This window comes from Phacochoerus africanus, chromosome 8 (assembly GCF_016906955.1).
Source record: "Phacochoerus africanus isolate WHEZ1 chromosome 8, ROS_Pafr_v1, whole genome shotgun sequence".
Taxonomy (NCBI): domain Eukaryota; kingdom Metazoa; phylum Chordata; class Mammalia; order Artiodactyla; family Suidae; genus Phacochoerus; species Phacochoerus africanus.
Window position 1 is genome coordinate 61,326,537 of NC_062551.1, and position 13,975 is coordinate 61,340,511.

The 13,975-nt window shown below is 45.8% G+C and overlaps 1 protein-coding gene across 2 annotated transcripts; it reads left to right on the forward strand.

Moving 5' to 3' along the window:
* The first annotated feature begins 8,349 nt into the window (after positions 1-8,349).
* On the forward strand, positions 8,350-12,199 carry LOC125132912 (aurora kinase C). Of its 2 annotated transcripts, none has more exons than XM_047790771.1 (7): positions 8,350-8,485; positions 8,602-8,641; positions 8,885-9,076; positions 9,725-9,863; positions 10,550-10,698; positions 11,574-11,748; positions 11,908-12,199. In XM_047790771.1, exons 1-7 carry the CDS (start codon positions 8,458-8,460, stop codon positions 12,076-12,078), a joined length of 894 nt encoding a protein of 297 aa, XP_047646727.1. In that variant the 5' UTR covers positions 8,350-8,457; the 3' UTR covers positions 12,079-12,199. The 2 variants fall into 2 exon arrangements, with proteins under 2 accessions (XP_047646727.1, XP_047646728.1); XM_047790772.1 differs by having other exon boundaries at positions 8,361-8,485; positions 8,605-8,641.
* Positions 12,200-13,975: the final 1,776 nt, after the last annotated feature.

The window sequence follows — 13,975 nt, forward strand, 5'->3', positions numbered from 1 at the left end:
CACAGGTATCTTCACGATGAGAGAACCTGTCACAGGTCATCCATCAGTCGTGTGAAGACGCATTTGAGAGATTGGCGCAGCGTCAAGCCTTATTCTGCATCTCAGAATTCATCGGTGAGGGAGAGACTGTTTGTGTAGCTACTGTTTTTCTCCTTAGTTTACACTGCAGTGTTATCTCAGGAATTTTTATAAAGAGAAGGTAGAGACTTAGAAGAGAAAATGTATCGCAAACACAGTTTTTCTGAGACTCCTCTGTCAAGCTTTCGGCACTTTGTCATGGATTCCTTAGTTTACTTGGGGTGAAGGGGTGTTATTTCAGAGGCAAAGGGCCTTGATCCTTCGTGTGTCTTGTGCGTATACAGTCATTGCTGTCCGGTGTCTGGGGAGTTAGATGGTTGGGGGCAGGTATTTAAGCAGCTAAGGATGCACATAGGACAGATGGGCCCATTTTATCATGCCGGTTAAGGCTTTTCAGGCTTTAGTTTTTTAGAAGAACCCGGCTGTTCTTTTGGTGGCTTTAACCACTACGCATTCAGTCTTTTTATTGATCCAGTATATTGTGTACTTAATTTATATAGCTATACAGTAAAATTTAAAATTGGGTAAAATGAGGGAGTTCCTGTTGTGGTGCAGGAGAAGTGAATCCACCTAGTATCTGTGAGGATGTGGGTTTGATCCTTGGCCTCTCTCAGTGGGTTAAGATCCGGTGTTGCCACGAGCTGTGCTGTAGGTCGCAGACATGGGTTAGATCCTACATTGCTGTGGCTGTGGCTGGCAGCTACAGATCTTAGGATGCAAAAAAATCTTGCCCACATATTTATCAAAATCGATGTAAACCTGTAGAGCAGTTTCAGAAGTAGCACCATGAACACATTACATGATATGACCCTTCATTTATTTAATTCTTTCCTTTCCTGCTCCTTTTTATGGCTGCACCTGTGGCATGTGGGAGTTCCTGGGCTAGGGGATGAGTCGGACCTACAGATATAACCTATACAACTTGAGATCCAAGCTGCATATGGAGCCTACAGTGCAGCACATAGCAACACCAGATCCTTAACCCACTGAGCAAGGCAGGGAACGAACCCTCAACTTCATGGTTCCTAGTCGGATTCGTTAACCACTGCGCCACGACGGGAACTCCAGAATCTTTGATATTTCTATTTAGAAATGTCAATTGCAAATCAGTTTTTATTTATTATTTATTTTTTTTGTCTTCTTCCAGCTGCACCTGTGGCATATGGAGGTTCCCAAGCTGGGGTGGAATTGGGGCTTTAGCACAACCATGCCAGATCTGAGCTGCATCTTTGACCTACACTACAGCTCATGGTAGCACTGGATGCTTAACCCACTAAGAGTGGCCAGGGAGTGAATCTGCATCCTCATGGACACTAGTCAGGTTCATTCTGCCGAGCCATGATGGGAACTCCAAATTAGTTTTATTTCTTCCTGTCTCTGCACCTGTTATTTTACTGCATTAGCTAGGACTTCCAGTATGTTGAATAGGAGTAATAAGAAAGGACATCCTTGTCTGGTTCCTTATATTAGAGGGAACACGTTCAGTTTTTCATTAAGTGCAATGTTAGGTGTAAGGTTCTTTTTCCACAGAGTTTTCCAACAAGTGTAGAAAGTTTCCCTCTGTTCTTAATTTGCTGAGATTTTTGTTATGGTGAATGAGTGTTGAGTTTTGTCAAATGCTTTATCTCCGGTTGATATGATCATCTGAGTTTTCTTCAGTATCTTAATTGATGTGATGTAGTGCACTGAGTTTTGCCTATTGAACCAGCCTTGCATCCTTGAAATAAACCCCACTTGGCTGTGGAATGTAAGTTTTTTTATTTTTTTTTTAGGGCTGCACTTGCAGCACATGGAGGTTCCCAAGCTATGGGTTGAATCAGAGCTGCAGCTGCTGGCCTATGCCAGAGTCACAGCAAGGTGGGATCTGAGCCGCATCTGCGACCTACACCACAGCTCACATCAACACTGGATCCTTAACCCACTGAGCGAGGCCAGGGCTCGAATCCGCAACCTCATGGTTCCTAGTCAGATTCATTTCCGCTGCGCCACAATGGGAACTCCGGAATATAAGTTTTTTATATACATATTATATTAAAGCATTCCATTTGATTTATAGTTTTTGAGCAATTTTTTCCTCTAATCTCTTGATCTATGATCTATAGTTCTCAGTATTTGTTTGCTTGTTTTTAACTACTTTCATTGTCTGGTTTTGGCGTCAAGGTGATAGTTGCTTCCCAAGTTGAGTTGGGAGGAGTTGTTCCATTTTGTAGAAAGACAGTGTGTAATTGTTTTTAATTGTTGTTTTGATGTTTGATGGCATTCTCCAGTGAACCATTTGTGCCTGGAGGTTTTCTGGATACTTTTAAAATTACATATTACCTGATAAATATGCAACTGTACAGAGTATCTTTTTCATATTGGATGAGTTGGATAGTTGGTCCTTTTTGAGGAAATGTTTTCTTTCCTGTAAGTTTTCTAAGTTGTTTTTAGACTTGTTGCAAGTATTCCCTTATTACCCTCACCCCTGCCAGCCTTCTCCATGGAAGGCTCCTTCTCAGGAACATATGGATGTTCCTGAGCCAGGGATCAAATCCACATCCAGGGAACTGCCACAGCTTCAACAGCTCGGATCCTTAACCCATACCACTGGGCCAGTTGATCGATCCCACACCACTACAGAGACCACACCAGATCATTAACTCCTTTTTTATCTTTTTGATGGCAACAGGGTCTGTACTTTTATCCCATTTTATTCCCAATTTTGGAAATAGGTCAACTCTCTTGTTATTTTACTTATTTATTTTGTCTTTTTAGGGCTACTCCTGTGGCATATGGAAGTTCCCAGGCTGGCATCCAGCCTGGGTCGAATCAGAGCTGTAGCTGCCAGCCTAAGGCACAGCCACAGCAACTTGGGATCTGAGCAATGTCTGCAACCTACACTACAACTCGTGGCAACACCGGATCCTTAATGCACTGAACAGGACCAGGGTTCGAACCCACATCTCATGGACACTAGTTGGTTGGTTACTGCCGAGCCACAACAGGAATTCCTCAACTATCTTTTTAATCATTGTCAATCTTCTTAGACATTTATCGATATTGCTGATTATCCTAAAGAACCACCACTTTATTTCTCTATTTGGTTGGTTTTTCTCTATTTTTTTTCTTTTTCTTTCCTTTTTAATTTTGTTCCTGATATATTTTCTTTTTCATTAAAGTTTAATTGATTTACAATGTTGTGCCCGTATCTACTGTACAGTTGCTTTACTGTTTTTAATAACACTGATTTCTTTTCTGATCTTTGTGATATTCTGTCTTCTCCTTTGCGTTGGTTGTGTTTTGCTTCTTTTATTTTTTGAGGGGTGCTGAGATTATTGATGTGTTCTTTTAGCATTGTTCCAGCTTTATCCCACAAGTTTTAATTACAATTTATTCAGTTTTAAATATCTCTTGATTCTTTCAGAGACTTCCTTTGTTTTAGTGGATTATTGAGAAATATACTGTTTCTTTTAATTACTCAATGAATTTTATTACATTTATAGTTGTACAATGATCATCACACCCAAATTCTATAGCATTTCCATCCCAAACCCCCAGCAAATCTCCCCTCCCCCGAGAAGTATACTCTTTAATTTTCTACTGTTTGGAGTATTTTCTGGTATCTTTTTGTTGTTGATTTCCTGTTTGTTTCACATTTGGTTCAACTGTTTGAATTTGTTGCAGTTTTATGTCCCAGGGTACGGTATACCTTGTTGAATGTTCTGTAAGGCTTCTTGAAGAGAATGTATGTTCTGCTGACATTGGGTAGCGTTTCTTTCTATAAATGCCTCCATAATCCTTTTGGTTGGGGGTATTACTCAGATATTCTATATCCTTGCCGACTTTCTGTCTAGTGTTTCTGTTAGTTGCAGAGAGAGGGTGAAGTCCTGAAGTATAATTGAGCAAATTGTCTGCTTCTCCAAAGAATTATGTAAGTTTCTGCTTCAAAGCCCTGTTGTTTGATGAACACACGTCTAAAAATTGCTATGTCGTCTTGGTGTATTATTGACCCTTTGATCATTATATAATGTCCCGTCGATCATTACATAATGTCCCATTATGTAATTTCCCTGTTCATTTTCTTCTCTTTGAAGCATACTCTTTCTGATGTTAATATATCACTGCCGTGATTTTTGATTAGTATTTGCATAGTTTACATTTTTCCAATATTTTTAACCTTCTCTGTATCATTATATTTAGAAGTGTCTTGTAACAGCATATAGTCAGTCTTACTTTTTTATCCACTTTGCCACTTTCTCTCAATTCATAGGTTTAGATCATGTAAATTTAAAATAATTCCTGATATGTCAGAGCTTAAGTATACCACTTTATTAATTTTGTTTGTGTTCCCTTTGTATTATTTTTTGTTTTCCAGTTGTTTTTTGGATGACCTCCTTGCTTCCTTTGGGTTATTTTACGTTTTTTAGAATTCCGTTTGATACATCTGTAATGTTTTTTAGAATATGTGTCTTAATTTATCTTACTCTAGGTATTTATTATGGATACATAACTTATCACAGACTGTTCCCAATATTTTAGCTCAACAATATATAGAAGGAGTTCCCATCATGGCGCAGTAGTTAACGAATCCGACTAGGAACCATGAGGTTGCGGGTTCGGTCCCTGCCCTTGCTCAGTGGGTTAACGATCCGACGTTGCCGTGAGCTGTGGTGTAGGTTGCAGACGCGGCTCGGATCCCGCGTTGCTGTGGCTCTGGCATAGGATGGTGGCTACAGCTCCGATTGGACCCCTAGCCTGGGAACCTCCATATGCCGTGGGAGCGGCCCAAGAAATAGCAAAAAGACAAAAAAAAACCCCAAAAACCAATATATAGAAACTTTGATTCCATTACATTCTTTTACATTCTGTATTATTTTATTTTGTTTATATTTTTTGTTCATTCCCACAGCACATGGAAGTTCTCAGTCCAGGAATGGAACCCAAGCCACAGCAGTGACAAGGCTGAATCCTTAAACATGAGCCCACCATGAGTCCAACTCCTACATTCCCTATTCTTAATATAATTGTTCTAAGTATTTTCTTGTTGTATACTTATTACCATATTGGATATTATAATTTTTCCTCAACTTTCCAGTACTTTTTTACAAAAGTCATCAGAAACATAGTCTGTTTACTTCTACTTTTATTTTCTTGTTCTTCCCCCCCCCCTTTTTATTGGTCTTTTTTTTTTTAGGGATACATCCACAGCGTATGGAAGTTCTCAGGCTAGGGGTTGAGTCGGAGCTGTAGCCACAGCCACAACAGCACCAGATCCGAGCTGCATCTTTGACGTACCCCACAGTTCATGGCAACACTGGATCCTTAACCCACTGCGTGAGGCCACCATCAAACCCGTGTCCCTTGCTCTACTTTTCAAATCATGTGGTATCTGCTCTTTGTCACATATGGGAAATTTGTAGTTATTCTTGTTCTTTTTTTTTTTTCTTTGGTCTTTTTTGTGTCACACTTGCAGCATATGGAGGTTAAAAAAAAAAAGCCACACTTTACTACCCGAAAAAGAAAGCTAATTCAGCTGGAGCACTGAAATCAGAGGAAACCAAGGACAATCACAGTGGTCCTGTCTTAGGGAAGTCGCACAAGACAAGCTTAAATTTTCTTTCTTTCTTTTTTTTTTGCTTCTTAGGGCCGCACCTACAGCATATGGAGGTTCCTAGCATAGGGGTCCAATCGGAGCTGTTGCTGCCGGCCTACACCACAGCCACAGCAACGCAGTATCCGAGCCATGTCTGCGACCTACACCACAGCTCATGCAACACCAGATCCATGACCCATTGAGTGAGGCCAGGGGTCGAGCCTGCAACCTCAAGGTTTCCAGTCAGATTTGTTTCTGCTGCACCATGACAGGAACTCCAAGACAAGCTTAATTTAAGCTCCATCATTTAGGAATAGGTGGGAATGTCTACTCAGGGAGCTAGTTAGAGACCCAGTGCCCAGGGTTTCTTGGGATACTATAGCACATAGCAAATTCTAATCCTCCAGAAGGATAGTGTGGCGTAAGCCACCTGCTTACACGAAACACTTGGATACACTAAGCCACCCCTCATTTCTGGGCCTGGTGGAAAATCCAAAATCTAACGTCTCCAACACCAGCCCAGGGTGAATCCTGCAAGCTCAGAAGAATAGCAGTCTCAGGCCTGCTGTGTTGTCTTCATAGTGACTTAAATGGGACTGTAATACTGATTGATTCAGGTTTCTGTACATTGAGCATATAGAGCTTCCTAAAACAGAGTCATACTTGGAGGTGAAAGCATTGTAACAAAGAGTTCCCATTGTAATTCAGCAGAAACAAATCAGACTAGTATCCATGAGGGTGCGGGTTTGATCCCCAGCCTACTCAGTGGGTTAAGGATCTGGCATTGCCATGAGCTGTGGTGCAGGCCGCAGCTGTTGCTCCAATTAAACCCCTAACCTGGGAATTTCTATGTGTAGCCTTTGTGGCCCTAAAGAGCAAAAAAAAAAAAAAAAAAAAAAAAAAAAAAAAAAAAAACCATACACACACACAAAACCCAAAAACAAGCAAAGGATCAAGAATGCAGATGAGGCTTGGGAGAGACCATGGTGAGAGAGAACAGGACCTGTGAAAAGTATTTGGAAGTTTCAAAACTGTTTCAAAACTGATGGGTGGCTAAACATGTATGAGTTCAGCAAGGAGGGAAAAAATGAGAGGGAGAGAAAACCAAGAGCTGCAGTGTGGGTGACAGAAACATCTCAGATCTGGTATTGCTGTGGCTGTTGTGTAGGGTAGCAGCTACAGTTCCAATCAACCCCTAGCCTGGAAACTTCCATATGCCTTAGGTGTCACAGGAAAAATAAAATTTTTATAAAAGCAGAAGAATTGAGTAGTACAACTCCTATATTGGCTTTACAGAAAGCCAATATAGGAGTTCCCTGCTTGCCTGTCAGTTAATATGTGGCATTGTCATTGCTGTGGCACAGATTCCATCCCTGGACTGAGAACTGCATGCTGTGGGTCTGACCAAAAAAGGCAGTCACCCCAATTACCAGGTAAACTTAGGATCAACTATGGGTAACAAATGATGCTGTCATAACTTGAGGACTAATTATTGTTTCTTTGAAAATATATGTAATGGGTTCTGTCTGTCTCTACAAAAGGGTAAGTTTTCTTTGCAATCTCTTAGCAATTGTCTATGATGCACATCACATTCCGGTTTACCGTTTATACAGTAATAAACTTTTATTTTTCTACTATGTTGTGGAGAAGTTTTCCCCATTGGGAGGTGGTTTTTTGTTTTGTAGAGCCACACCTGTTGCATATGGAAGTTCTCAGGCAAAGGGTCAAATTGGAGCTGCAGCTCCTGGTCTATGCAATAGCCACAGCATCGACAGATCCTAGCAGTGTCTGTGACCTACCCCGCAGCTCGAGGTAACGCCAGATCCTTAACCCACTTGAAGGAGGCCAGGAATCGAACCTGGGTCCTCAAGGACACTAATCCGATTTTTAACTGACCGAGCCATGACGGGAATTCCTCTGCGGTTGATGTATATTCAATCTCACCTGCGCCACACCACTTATTCATTAATGCTTTAGGGCAGTCAGAATTAATACATTTGTTCATTCATTCGCCATTTCATCATCACCTCTATACACCCATCCGCGATTGCTCCCCTTCCGGTTTGGGCGGTTTTGTTTGTTTCTTTGTCTGCTTTTTAGGGCCGCACCTATGGCATCTGGGGTTTCCCAGCCTAGGGGTCTAATCCGAGCAGTAGACACAGGTGGCCTTCACCACCGCCTCAGCAACGCGGGATCTGAGCCGCGCCTGAGACCTACACCACGGCTCAGGGCAACGCCAGATCCTTAACCCAAGGAGCCAGGCCAGGGATCCAACAGCAAACTCAGGGTTACTAGTTGGATTCCCTTCCGATGCGCGACTACAGAAACTCCCCCTTCCGGTTTCTGGAGTCTCCCTCTGCTTTGGGGTTTGGGCTCCGGTCCCGCCTTCCGGTCTCCGCGCCCTCCCGTCATTGGTCCGGAGCCTTCAGTCCCGCCTCCAACCACGGGCGGAAGCTCCATTTCGGTTTCCTCCATTGGGCACGCTGCCCGAGCCTCAAGACATTTCACCAATGGAACTCGACCCGGAACTACCTTCTCAGCCAATGGGGTCAGAACCGCGTTGCCCAGGCTCTTCAAATCAATTGCGGGGTCCAGCTGCCAGGAGTCTGTGGAGAGGCTGTGCCCGTCCGGTCGCTGCCCGAGGGCTGGTGTGGGAGCTCGTCGGCCTTGGAAGAGCCTCGGTCTGAATGTGACCTCCTGCCACCCCTTCTCAGGATCACCCAGACCTGGACACACAGTCCACCCGCCTCCGGCAGGCGTCCGCCTCACCACCACCTCTTCTCCTCGTGAACCGTCGAAGAGCTGTGATGAAGTCGGGCAGCGTCCAGCCCGCAGGTGAAAGGGATAGTACCAGGGCCAGAGAAAGCGGGTTCGGAGGAGAGGCCTGACGTCGGTTGTCGGGGGCGGGGGTGCACAGACGAAGGTGCTGACGTCTCTTGTCGTGTTTTCAGTAGCTGCAGCAGACCAGACGGTTTCGAACATCCCTACCGGGTGAGCGCCTTCACCTTGTGTCTGGGAGAGGAAGGGAGATGGGACCGAGGGTTGGCGAGCAAGCTGCACGCGTGAAGTGTTGCCTCATGGGACTGACCGTTAGTGCCCCGACAGCCAGGCTGGGCCCTTGAGGAGGGAAAGGGGCCCAGGCAGGGGAGAGTGCAGGAGGAAGGCGAGCAGGAGGGATCCCTGGCTCTCCACCCACCTCGGAAACAAGGGCTCTTTTCTTTCTCTCCTGTCAGGGCGGCGCCTCACAATCGATGACTTTGAAATCGGGCGTCCTCTGGGCAAGGGTAAATTTGGAAATGTGTATTTGGCTCGGCTCAAGGAGAGCCATTTCATCGTGGCCCTGAAGGTGCTCTTCAAGTCCCAGATAGAGAAGGAAGGACTGGAACACCAGCTGCGCAGAGAAATTGAAATCCAGGCGCACCTACAGTAAGGACAGGCTCTGTATGAGCTGCCTGTCGCGGCTCGTCTCTCTTTGTTGTTTGTTTGTTTGTTTGCTTGCTTGTTGCTTTTTAGGGCCACACCTGTGGCATATGGAGGTTCCCAGGCCAGGGGTAGAATCGAGCTGTAGCTGCCGGCCTACACCGCAGCCACAGCAACTCAGGCTCCCAGCCGGATCTGCGACCTACACCACAGCTCACAGCAACGCTGGCTCTTTAACCCACTGAGCGGGGCCAGAGATCGAACCCACATCCTCCTGGATGCTAGATGGATTTGCTTCTGCTGCGCCACATGAGGAATTCCCAAGCTCGTCTCTCTTGCTGTTTCCTCTTCCATCTCTAACATCTGAACTCAGCATTTCCCTTAATACTGCCCCCCGCCCCTGCGTAGCTCCTTTGCTTTCACCTTGAAGATTTTTTTTCTCTGTGAGTCATCCCAGTTACACTGTGTAAATCTCCCTGTGTCAAAGACCTGACTCCTGATGCCTGCTCCCTGTTTTCTCCTCACAAACTTCCAGATCACACTGTTAGTTGTTCTGGTGCCAGCACAATGTTGCCCTTATGTCACAGTCCCTTGTAATAGCATCAGGAATGGGCCTGGGGAGGACTCCTGACACTTCCTCCTTCTGTCCTCCAGGCACCCCAATATCCTTCGCCTGTACAACTACTTCCACGATGCCCGCAGGGTGTACTTGATTCTAGAATATGCTCCAAGGGGGGAGCTCTACAAGGAGCTGCAGAAGAGCCACACGCTGAATGAACAGCGGACAGCCACGGTGACGTGGGGGGCTGAGGGTTCTGGGGTTCCTGCGTTTACTGTGGGCTGGCGAAGGTCACTGCTTGTGGCTGTCATGAGTGTCAAGGTTGCTTTTTGCTTTATTTCCGAATTTCGTTCTGTAAACATTTATTTATTTATTCGCTTTTGGGGTCGCACCCACGGCATATGGAGGTTCCCAGGCTAGGAGTTAAATCAGAGCCGCCACCGCTGGCCTACACCACAGCCACAGCAACGCCAGATCCGAACCATGCCTGAGACCTACACCACAGCTCATGGCAGCGCTAGATCCTTAACACACAAGTGAGGTCGGGGATGGAAGCTGCATCCTCATGGATACGAGTCAGATTCGTTTCCTCTGAACCAGGATGGGAACTCCTCGTTCTATAAACTTTATATAATGACTTTTACATCCTACAGCTTCACATTCGGATACTCTGATTACCCCCAGATTATTAATAAATAGTGTGTATAAGTCTGGATTATTTGATGGTAAGCAACAGAATCTAACTGCATTACCTTATGGAAAGCAACATGAAAGGCTTTGAGGGACTCCCCTGATTGAGGAAGTGGAACTGACCTAGAAATAGGAGGCAAGAGATTTGGGAGGGCTCCAGATGGGGAAGGAGGTCAGTAGTCTTTCCATGGAGGCTTCATTTCCGCACTGCTTTGGCTTGGCTCACACAGATAATGGAGGAGCTGGCAGATGCCCTGACCTACTGCCATGAAAAGAAGGTGATTCACAGGGACATTAAGCCGGAGAACCTGTTGTTGGGGTTCCGGGGTGAGGTGAAGATTGCAGACTTTGGCTGGTCGGTACACACTCCCTCTCTGAGGTAGGTCATGTGGAGGCACCCTGGGGACCCAGTTAAAAGTGATCCCGTCATGGTGCAGTGGTTAACGAATCCAACTAGGAACCATGAGGTTGTGGGTTTGATCCCTGGCTTTGCTCAGTGGGTTAAGGGTCCAGTGTTGCCGTGAGCTGTGGTGTAGGTCGCAGACTTGGCTTGGATCCTACATTGCTGTGGCTCTGGTGTAGGCTGGTGGCTACAGCTCTGATTAGACCCCTAGCCTGGGAACCTCCATATGCTGCAAGAGCAGCTCCAGAAATGGCAAAAGACAAAAAAAAAAAAAAAAAAAGATTGATCCAGCAGTTCCCAGCATGGCTCAGCTGAAGTGAATCTGGCTAGCATCTATGAGGACAGGGGTTCAAAGCCTAGCCTGGCTCAGTGGGTTAAGGATCGGACATTGCCATGAGCTGTGATATAGGTCACAGACGTGGCTCAGATCCTCCACTGCAATGGCTGTGGTGTAGGCAGACAGCTACAGCTCTGATTAGACCCCTAGCCTGGGAACCTCTATATGCTGCAGGTAGGGCCCTTAAAAAAAAAAAAAAAAGAATGATCCCATTTAGGGAGTTTGTGCTGTGGAGGCACCATTTCAATCCCCAGCCTAGCACAGAGGGTTAAAGAGCTGGTGCTGCCAAAGCTGTGGCTCAGGTTGCAGCTCTGGCTGGGATTTGATCCCTGGCCCGGGATGGCAGAAAAAGAAAGAGAGGGGAAAAAAAAACCAACGGGGGTTTGCACCTCCTGTGTTTGGGAGGTGAGGGCTCAGAAGCTCCTAGGTGCTCGCATGTCACAGGAAGCTGGGGGAGGAAGGTTTGCCTTGCACTGAGCCTCTGCTCGGGGCTCCTTTGTCTGCCCTCCTCTAGGAGAAAGACAATGTGTGGGACCCTGGACTACTTGCCCCCAGAGATGATCGAGGGGAGAACGTACAATGAGAAGGTGGATCTGTGGTGCATTGGGGTGCTCTGCTACGAGCTGCTGGTGGGAAATCCTCCCTTTGAGAGCGCCTCCCATAATGAGACCTACAGACGCATCCTCAAGGTGGGACGGGCACGCGTGCGTGAGATAATCGGTGGGAGCTGCTGGGCCTGCGCTGCCTGGGGCTCACACACTGCTTGTCTGCCGAAATCCGGGAGAGCGCGTACCTTGCATGGACCAAGGCAGTTCACCTTATTTCTCTTTCTTCTCTGATCTCATCAGGTAGATGTAAGGTTTCCCCCATCCCTGCCTTTGGGGCCTCAGGACTTGATCTCCAGGCTTCTCAGATACCAGCCTTCGGATCGGCTGCCCTTGGACCAGATCCTGGAGCACCCCTGGGTCCGGGCCCACTCCCGGAGGGTGCTGCCTCCAAGTACTCAAATGGTCTCCTGAGCCCTGTCCACCCTTCTTCCTTTGATTGTCCATGGAGCACCCCTGGCTCTGGTATCTCATCTGTCTTGTGTTTCTTCTCTTTTAAGATGCATCATGCTAATAAAAACGGAATCACTTTGTACCAGGTCTCCATAGTTCCATGTCTTGGTATGTGATTGGACAGATTCCCTCTTTTTTTTTTTTTTTTTCTTTTTAGGGCCGCACCCTCAGCATATAGAGGTTCCCAGGCTAGAGGTCCAATTGGAACTACAGCTGCCGGCCTACACCACAGCCATAGCATCATTGATCAGAGCCGGGTCTGTGAGCTACGCCACAGCTCACGGCAGCACCGGATCCTTAACCCACTGAGCAAGGCCAGGTTTTGAACCAGCAACTTCATGGTTCCTAGTCAGATTCACTTCTGCTGCACCTCAACAGGAAGTCCTTCAACAGTCAGATTATTAATGCCCTGTCATACAGTGGGAACTCCATGTCTTATGACTAAAAACAATTCATCGAGAGATTGCCCCGTTAATGTTATTCCCACCACCATTTCCTATTCATTCTCTCAGTGTGAAACACCAGCAGATACAGAACCACATATCTGTGTGACCAGACCACTGACTAATTATAAACAATTCAGTTACTTCTCTGAGATGAAAAGCCCCACAATTGCAGATCTATCATTTAAACGCTCCAAGATGTTGGCTTGGGGTTCTGATTAGGAGTTTGGGATTAATGTAAACACTACTATACATAAAATAAGTAAACAACAAAGACCTACTGCATAGCACAAGGAACTATTCATTATGTTTTAATGACCTGTAATGGAAAAGAATCTGAAAAAGCATATGTATGTGAATAACGGAATCACTTTGCTATAGACCTAAGTCAATACTTTGTAAGTTATACTTTAATTTGAAAAACTTTATTTTTTTAAATGTTATGGCCTCACCCACAGCATATGGAAGTTCCTGGACTAGGGCTTGAATCTGGGCCTCAGCTGAGACCTACGCTGCACCTGGCAACTCTGGACACATTTAACCCACTGTTCCAGGCCTGGGATCAAACTCGCACCACGGTATCAACCATTCTTAACCCACTGTGTCACAGTGAGAACTCTTAAAAATTATATTAAATCTCTTGGAGTTCCCGTCGTGGCGCAGTGGTTAACGAATCCGACTAGGAACCATGAGGTTGCGGGTTCGGTCCCTGCCCTTGCTCAGTGGGTTAACGATCCGGCGTTGCCGTGAGCTGTGGTGTAGGTTGCAGACGCGGCTCGGATCCCGCGTTGCTGTGGCTCTGGCGTAGGCTGGTGGCTACAGCTCCAATTCGACCCCTAGCCTGGGAACTTCCATATGCTGTGAGAGCGGCCCAAGAAAATGGCAAAAAGACAAAAAAAAAAAAATTCTCTTGAGGGCACTTTTTGCACACTGTGTTTCCATTTTAATGACCATGTGTATTCTCAGCTTATTAGAAGTTGAATTTTATTTTTTCATCTTTGTAGTCATGAGAAGAAAATAAAAGCAGCCACTAAGGTTACTTCTAAGACTTTGCTTAATATACTTGTAGAAGAGATGTTAGAATTACTAACATGATTTGTTGGTTTCTCTTTTGCAAATAGGCAATGATGAGCTGGTTCAGAGTTCACCCCTGTCTATTCCTTTCTTCATCTATTCTCATTCATTTTTTTTTTTTCTTTTTTGTTTGCTTTTTAGGGCCGCACCCTCAGCAGATAGGCTAGGGGTCGAATCCGAGCTATAGTTGCTGGCCCACACCACAACCACAGGAATGGGGATCCAAGCCGAGTCTGCGACCTACACCACAGTTCCTGGCAACGCTGGATCCCCACCCGCTGAGCCAGGCCTGAGAGCCAACCCACATCTTCAAGGATACTAGTCTGATGCCTTTCCGCTGC